Raw genomic sequence first — 8,670 nt, forward strand, 5'->3', positions numbered from 1 at the left:
ATGGCTTGGATGGTCATATATTTTCGGAATATGATGGTAAACCGGTGGACACGGTGGCATGTTACATTCTTGTTCTTTGGAAGGTCGGCCTTCGGGATCACAGTAATTCTCGTTGATTTGTTGATGATAGTTGACACAGATAACTTGTCTTGTTACTATTCCACTATCACACGTAACTGTGCACTGGCCAAAAATTAACCCAACATTTGTGATAGAACTCTGATAATTAATAACCAAAGAAACTTATATTTACTTTTGACACTAAGAAATATATACTTCCTTTTTTCAAGGGACGGAATTTCACAGAATATGAAGTCCCAATTTCTAACCACAGCCTTCGCCCAACAATCTAAATAGATACATTAAAAAAAAAAAATCACAGTTGATACTTACAGGGGACCAATTTCCAACTTGCCACTCTCCACACGGGCTAAAGCAGCTTGAAATTTCAGCTGGTCGTGGTAAATGAGCACAGAATGATTCATCTGCTATTCCTCCATGAGCATCTCTACAGCTCACATAGCGAGCACGATCACCCTTCCCACAGGATGCAGAGCACTGTCAGAGAACAATCCAAGCCCATCAACACTTTAGGAGACCAAAATGAGATCATGCAAGCATCTAAAATACTAACATAGCTTAGTACAGGTTTTACTTTATAATTAAATACTGAGAACCAGATTTCCCTCTCACACTGACAGACCCATGCATTCAGGAAGGAAAGTGAAATACTGCTGGATGGTTTAGGTCTTAAGAGTTCCCATTGGCTTGGAACTGAATTGTGTTACATTAATTCTTGTGCAGCAATTCAGCATAGCTGAATAGGTAGCATTTCAACTATAACGTGGAACCACTATACAGTTGCAAAGGCAAATTTTTATTTATTAACAATAGAAACATTAGAGTAACTTCCAGAACCTTTTAGTTATTAGACAATGATGTAATATTTACATCAACTGATATAATAAAAAAATTATATTCATAATCCATTTGCCATTCTAGTTCATATTACCATATACCATTGAGCCCCTTCTTATGCCCTTATAACTGAGACGTTTGACCTGGATTTAGCGAAAAGTTTGAGTAGCCTCAGTCTATACATTCTTTACTGCTATTTAGTTAAGACAGTTGTGCAAAGATATAACTGTGTTACATGCTTTCTTAAGAACCTCAAGGGATTAACAGACACACCCACATTTTTATAGATAATTTTACATTTTAACATTGCTGTCAAAAAACACTATCAAAACCAAAACCTCTTCTATTGAACAGTTTGTGTGGAAATTTTTATAAAGCTTATTTTACAAATTATGTAAAATCAGATCTTTAAAGACTCAAGCTCTTTAATACTGATATTCATATAAAAACACTTAAATCATACTTTAGAACGAAAGATGATCTCCATACTCAGAAACTGATCAATTATTTAACATCACGTGCCCCCCTCTCCCCCTTCCTTGCACATTTTCAATCATATAAAAGCCATTTTTCTCAGAACTCCAGCCCCTTGAATCCCGACTTTTCTCCCTCTCTTTATTTTCCCTGCATAGATTCAAAGCACACAGAAGTTGCTGGGAGTGTCTATCTCCGCATTAAGAAACAGTTTCTTAACAAAAAATCAGAATTCCCTTGGAATTTATCACAAAAAGATTTCAGTCTGAAAAAATATATAAATGAGAGCTTTATGGAAAAATGGGTGAAGGAATGGAAGACTGCTCTGCAAGATGAGACCACTATTAGATTACATACTGAGGTCCATGATCCATATCTCCATTGGGTCACCTTCCCCACATGAACTAGAGGAAGCGATGTAGTCCACAATTTTGTATTTTCTGGACAAGAGGGCAATTCACATTCCTGTGGGGGTGAGAAAAAAAGAATCTTTCAAAATAGATGTTTTGGAAGAGCCAAATGTAAAGCACATGACTTCTAAAGAGAGAGATACTACTATTACAATAAGCCACTATTAATTAACAAGTGTATACTAACTTTAGTGTCTTCTAACTTTTCCCTTGTGTTATTCAAAGGCTTTTCATTGAATTGTTTTTTTGTTTCAAACTGAGAGGCAAAGAAAATTTATTTAATGTTAAAAACTGTATTTGTAATAACTAATCCAGAAAGAATTATATTGGGCAACTTGCTGGAGACAAGGGGCCGTGTCCTGTTTAACAGCCACACACAGTACAGAGCTGAGTGAAGACAGTGGCTGCGCTGTCCTGTCCTTTATCCATTCAGCTGCTGAGGACATAAAATTGCCCAGTTTCAGTCAACAGCTGAACAGGTACCGCACTTCGAAACAAAGCATACATGTGAAACCACAGGAACTGAGTAAGTGGAAATAAATTTGTACCAATTTCTTCGCTTTATATTTTGAAATCTTATTCAGGAAGCCAGAGGGCTGGTAACTTGTGACTGGTTTACTCTGGGCCACAGAATTATTTTTTTCCCCCTCTTCTTGAGACAAGCAGCAGAGTATGACCACAAGGAGGTACATGGTTACCAGCTTAGCTGGATATAAATGAGATGTATAAATCTATTAGCCAGATCAACATATTAATACAGAGCACCTAATTGCTTCTAGTTAAAGGTAAACCCACTGACTGTATTAAAAGATTGTTTTCTGAAGAATGAAAGATTTAAATCAAGGGAAGTGATGAAGTAAGTAAACTGAGACCAGTAGAAAAGGTGGTGATCTTTATTAATACCATATTGTATTATAATTAATGTTTACACAGTTTTGAATTTAGTATTATTCCAACAACTGAAGCTTTCTTCAATAACCGTGTCATTCTTTTAACAACTATATACAAGCAGAATTTTAGAAAAATACCAAGCCAGTTAGGTGCTATTATTAAGCATAATGGCAAGCAGTCTCCTTATAATATTCTACATGTTCGTGGTTCCCCCCCACCTGCTCCTCAAGTAATCAAAGGCCTTTGGACCCCTTCAATCATATATGCAATTTTTAAATCTTCAATCTCCAAATTACTCTTCATTTACTTAATTCCCTAGGCCTAATTTGAGGTTCAGGAATAAAGCAGATTGTTTCAGGTTTTTTGTTCTTATTTTAGCACTTGTTTCCTTCAAGTTCCCTCAGAGAGGTATTAGACATCACTTGTTTTTAGATGCTTTTCATTAAAAAGTACAATCAACTGAAAGGTGGTTTTTAACTTACCTGGTTGTCCCTAGGACGAGTAGCAGCATTGCATTCCCTGTCATCATCCAAAATAACTCCGTAAGTCCCAGTAACACATTTGACTGCACGCATCTGGTATCCGCGTCCACACGTTACAGCACACTGTTAAAGCCAGTAATTTCACACACTTGAAATAGCACTATTTTCAATCAAATTTAATTTTTTTTAATTACATGTTCTATTTTAAAGCTCTTTCTAAAATGAACAGGAATGACTACTGGGATGTTGTTGACTTTCTTCATGGCTTATGGTGCTTAAATAGCATCCATAGCACATTTTCGCTACTACTGAACAGTGCAGGATAAAGGCTTTCTGTTTTTCCATCTGTCATCTACCCCCTGGAGTGAGTACACTGGAAGAGGGCAGGAGCCTGGGAGAGAACACAGCCAAGACATCTTACCCAAACTAATCACAGGGACAATCCATGCCCTATAATGTCACACTGTGCAATAAAAACCAAGGTAGAGGAAAGGGTAGGGGGGAGTAAGGGGTAGCTTCCAAATGAATCATTGGCTGTTAAACGTCTTTCACTTCACTAGAGTCAGACAAGAGGACACTCCAAGGCAGCACCTAAATGGTAGGTGGCTGAAAGCAGTATGACATAAATCCCATCCTGCAATGGGTGCAATTAAAACTGCAATGGAAAAACTGCAATGGAAAGCTCTGCTTCAGCAAAATGGATTAACAAATTGCTTGTACAAGCTATTTCAGCAAGCCCACACACAGTGCTTTTTCTACTTAGAATTATATCATGGGACTAAATTACTTTAATTTTTGCATTTCGCTTGTAGGAACAGAAAGCCAGCACTTTGTAATCAAAAGATCACTCAAAAGGAATTCAACATTATGTTAGACAACAGTGTGGTTATCTCTAACATGAGATAGATGAGAAAAGTTCTACACAAAAGAAATGTTTAAGTTAAAAATATACTTCATTTCCAAAGGCAAATTTATTTTGTATTTTACTAACAGGTTATATTAGGAAAAAAAAAAAATCAGCTGCTATTCAGTTATGAATTCTCACTAACATCCAAGAAACACTGCATAACCCGACAATTCTGTTGGTCTGAGTAACCTGACCTTATATTAAAGGTCCATGAAATTGAATACATTATCGTTTTTTAATTAATTCTCATCTATTTGGTGACAAAAGTTTCCTTCATAAATTAATTCACTTTTTCCAAGACTTTTGAAACCACTCTTGGTATACATTAGATGAGCATCATTACACACAGGAACTATTTTCCAACAGCACTTTTGCATAAAGAAGTAGCATATCTTATCACTGAAGGTCAAAACAAAACAACAGAATACTAAGTGGTTTTGCCTGCTATTACTAGCATATATACTTCTATGATCTTAAATTACCAGTTAAGTATGCCAGCACACCCATAAATATTTGGTCTGTTATCTGTCTCATTCAACTGAATGGTTTGTTATCTACATTTTCATTATTCTGGAGATGCAATACATTCATGTGTAATAGCATCTTTGTCATCGACCCTTAGCGTTATTCCAGTTTCAGGCATTTAACTTACATGTGGGTGTTCCTAAATTACAGGTTTAGATTGCCAATAGAACCAAACAAACACGATTGCATTCAACTAAAGTAGCTGTTTAAGATCCAATTACAGCTTTTAAAAGGTGTTGCTTTGTGATCACTCATAGTCTGAAAAAGAAAACAAGAAGCCAGGAATCCTTATGTACTCACTGATCCCCAAGGGCCTACTTGCCAAGATGCACATTCATGGAGTTCACATGGTGTTACTGATTCTGGCCTATCATTTGGATTACAGAAGTCGTCTCTCAGTTGTTCATCATTAAGTTGGCACCATACTTGACGATGCTTCATTCCTTTGCCACATGTCACAGGGCACTGTAAAATTAGTAGAGTCATCAGCTTTTAAAGACATCAATCTGCATTAGTGGCTTCACTTTCTTCTAGTAATCTCTTGGATTTCAGACACCACATAAATAACGAAAATATTCCATGAATGTAAGTAGTACAACAAAATTAGTTCTTTTATGAACTCTCCATTTCCTGCAAATATCAACCCAAATGCTAATACAAAGGAATCACTAATAAGTTTCTAAAATATGAGAACATGTACAGATAATTTATTTCCATTAGAATAAAAACCACTTGTTTAAAATGAGTGCACATATCACAACTTTCACAGGAAAAATGTTCCTACTATCCATAGTTCTTTCACACTCATATGATCTATAATAAAATGGATATAATTCTGTTCTTCAGTTGGCTGGATGGTTCTCATTGCTTCATAAAAAAAGGAAAGTATGCACATTACTGTAGATATGTTTCCTTTAAGTAGCTTCATATCTCATTTCATGAATTCTAGGTGTGTTTCTCAGAAGTTCTCATGCCATTTTTACATCTGGGATGTATATCGGCCAAACCCTAGCACTTCAGAATTTTTATTTTTGTGTGCCCCAGAATAGCCAGAACACAAACATCAAACACTTAAAGCAGGTTATTTTAGTATCAGTGACCAGGATCAAAGGCATCTTAAGTTTTACACGATTCATTACCTCACTCCACTCACTAACAGACCAGCTTGGACATAAGAATTCATTGCAACTCTGTGTTACAACTCTTGGAAGTTCCTGGCATTCTGTATCAGGAAGGTGACGACCCAAATTGTTCATACAAAAAGCTTCTCTGGTTCTGACACCTCTTTCACAGCTCCTGGAACACTGTGGTGTATAGAAGACATTATGAAACAGGAAACACATGATAAAACCAGGTCAAAATACATTACCAGTCCTATAGGTGAAAGACATTAAAGATTGGTTTAGACAAATGTATTCTACATTTAATCCACAGACTGCTAATATGTTCATGTGAGATAAATGTGGCACCTTGTTTAGTAGATCCAAGATAAAACTCAGTGACGATCACAGCTGAAATTACATTTCTTTTCTCCAAAATACTCTCAGAACTGAGTTGTTACAGCTGTAACTAAAACATACACCTTTGACCACCGGTCTCCACTGACTTTCAAAACCAAGCTACAAACAATATAGCTACAGTTTCTAACAAAAATATGAGAAAGTTGTTGAAATGCAAAGGTTGGTACTAGCTCCTCCTACAATTCTGCATCTGCCAAACATTTTTTTCTTTTAGTTAAACTAAGAACCAAATGATATAAAAATAAAAATTTAATCTGAAAGCTAACCAGAATTACAATGGTACAATTATAAGGTTTTGAATTTGTACCTCTGACCATTCTGTGTAGTGCCAGCTCGTTAACATACAGTCACCATGGCAGGGCTCTCTGGTTGGTGGTTTCTGCTGAGCAGCACAGTACTTATCATCCACCGGGGCACTGAGGCCTTTTGAAAGGGAGTACTTCATGCAGTGGATCTCTATAGACCGATACCCTGGGCCACACTTTGATGTGCAGTCACTTTTCCCAACATTGTGCCACCTACAAGGATAAACTGTTATAGAAAACTAACTGTTTTAAAAAATGAGACCGTGGTGAACAAAACACTCAGAGAACATAACAGAAATTGTCATATAAATATAGATAAGTGTTTCAGAGGACTGATAAAACTAAAATCTATCTCATGACTAGAATTTTCAAAGCAATCTAAAAGAATTTGATTCATAAGCTTAAAACCATCTTTTTACATTTAAAGGATTTTTTGTCTTAATCTTCTAGGTGACTTTGAAAAATATAAGCTAGAATTCTAACTTCATCCTGTAAAAATCCTTCAGCATGGGCTTTCTTGGACACAAGTCTGTTTGGAATTAGTTCCAGTTGCGGGTACAATTCTCGTGAAAAATGTATTCTACCCAGAAATACAAGTTTTTGAGCCAGGATATATAGAATGGATTCCCAATCCTAACAAAAGGCTTTGTATTTTATCAATAAAAACAGAAAAGTACACAAGTTCTACTTAGATTCAGAAGTGTAAACATAATGTATAAACCCATTATACCAACAGATCTGAGGAAAGGAGGGAGATATGGGAGGGATGAGGGAGGTAGAAGAGGGTGGAGGGACAGAGGATAAAACAAACCTTAACTGTTTTGTTTTAATCTCTATCGACAAAAATAGGTAAAATCACAATAGCTCCATCAGTTAGGAACTTCTTTTTACCTTAATTCACACTCTGTATTACACTCCTCAAAGACTTCTGGTACAGTGGGTATAAGTTCACATCTTTGATCAGACACTACCACATGATCACTTTTACGTATGCATGACATTCTTCTTCTTCGAATACCTTGAAAAGGCACCAAAAAAAGTGAATGAAGGGCTAAAGTAAGGGTGCCTTTTTAAACTAATGGATTCTATTAATCATTTGGGAATTTAACTGAGATATCCCATTCACAGTAATTGTTATATACAGCAGAATCTGCACTAATATGCTGCTTGGTGCAGCTGACTACATTCCAGGTGGAGAACAAGCTTTTCCCAGTCATCCCTGCCATCTCCCAGCTGCACTACAGAGCTCGCACAAGGATATCAACTTCCAGAAATCTGCCAGAGCGCAACAGTCCATTTATTCATCAAGCTAAGTATTCCAAATGCATCATGTCTGTCCTTAGCTAATTATCAACTTTTCAAACCACCATGTTGACTTAGAGGTTGTGATGCTTTTCTTTAAGGAAGAAGAGAATGTGATCACAGGGTACCTAAAAGATCAGGAGCGCTGCGAGAAGTACCACAGCTGACAGATGCTCTGCTTCTCTAGCACATGAGCAGGTCTACAGCCTGACTCAAAACCAGAAGAAACTCACCATCATACATCTACAGGCAGTTCTAGCACCTGCTAATAGGAGTAGCTATCAAAAATCTGTGTATGTACACTTTCTATATACACTTCATACATATTGTAGTTTTATTTTTAAACTGGAATGGTATATAGAATAACAGTGAAAAATTTGTAAAATATATCTTCAAATAGCTTTGCCCAGATAGCAGATAACCAAAAGAAACAAATACAGAAAAGATACCAGACAAATCAGTCCATGATCATCTAGAAATAGGATAAGGGAAGCTTATATTTGTAGACATATAATACTGCTTCCTAGCAATGCATTAGATTTGATTCAGCTTTTTTTTTTTTATACCAACCACTTCTATGGCTACAAAAGAAAGGAACACAAATTCTTGAATACAGAATTGCATTGCATAAATACTGAAACCATCAAAACAAAATCAGAAGCCATTATGCCCTTAAAGGCTCTGTGCCCCTTAAGTTTACTGCAAGTGCTGAGTTACTTCCTTACAAGTAGGAGTGAAAAATCTGAGTACTTAAGACTAGTCTCTTTATAAATGTCATTACGTCTTTGGTTCTGGCGACAAAGGAATTCACAGTACCTTGGCACATCCTGCTGCAGTCTTGCCAGGGTCCATAAGGATCCCACATAAACAGATCACCTCTGTCTTCTATTGGGATGTTGAATGAGTAACGCACATCAGGGTTGTATAAATTCCCTA

General features: G+C 36.5%; 1 protein-coding gene across 1 annotated transcript in view; it reads right to left on the minus strand.

Annotated features, from left to right (window-relative positions):
- Positions 1-8,670, minus strand: part of ADAMTS20 (ADAM metallopeptidase with thrombospondin type 1 motif, 20) — a gene marked incomplete at its 5' end in the record, with an annotated part of 31,743 nt that overhangs the window by 2,216 nt on the left and 20,857 nt on the right. The window contains 9 exons of the mRNA XM_010150843.1: positions 1-183; positions 394-558; positions 1,750-1,857; positions 3,176-3,298; positions 4,908-5,072; positions 5,747-5,911; positions 6,435-6,645; positions 7,324-7,450; positions 8,551-8,670. The exon at positions 1-183 is cut by the window's left edge and continues 102 nt beyond it; the exon at positions 8,551-8,670 is cut by the window's right edge and continues 25 nt beyond it. Coding sequence (XP_010149145.1) covers positions 1-183; positions 394-558; positions 1,750-1,857; positions 3,176-3,298; positions 4,908-5,072; positions 5,747-5,911; positions 6,435-6,645; positions 7,324-7,450; positions 8,551-8,670 — 1,367 coding nt within the window. The remainder of the gene's footprint in view (positions 184-393; positions 559-1,749; positions 1,858-3,175; positions 3,299-4,907; positions 5,073-5,746; positions 5,912-6,434; positions 6,646-7,323; positions 7,451-8,550) is intronic.

This window comes from Eurypyga helias, unplaced genomic scaffold (assembly GCF_000690775.1).
Source record: "Eurypyga helias isolate BGI_N326 unplaced genomic scaffold, ASM69077v1 scaffold47424, whole genome shotgun sequence".
In the NCBI taxonomy this organism is placed as follows: Eukaryota; Metazoa; Chordata; class Aves; order Eurypygiformes; family Eurypygidae; genus Eurypyga; species Eurypyga helias.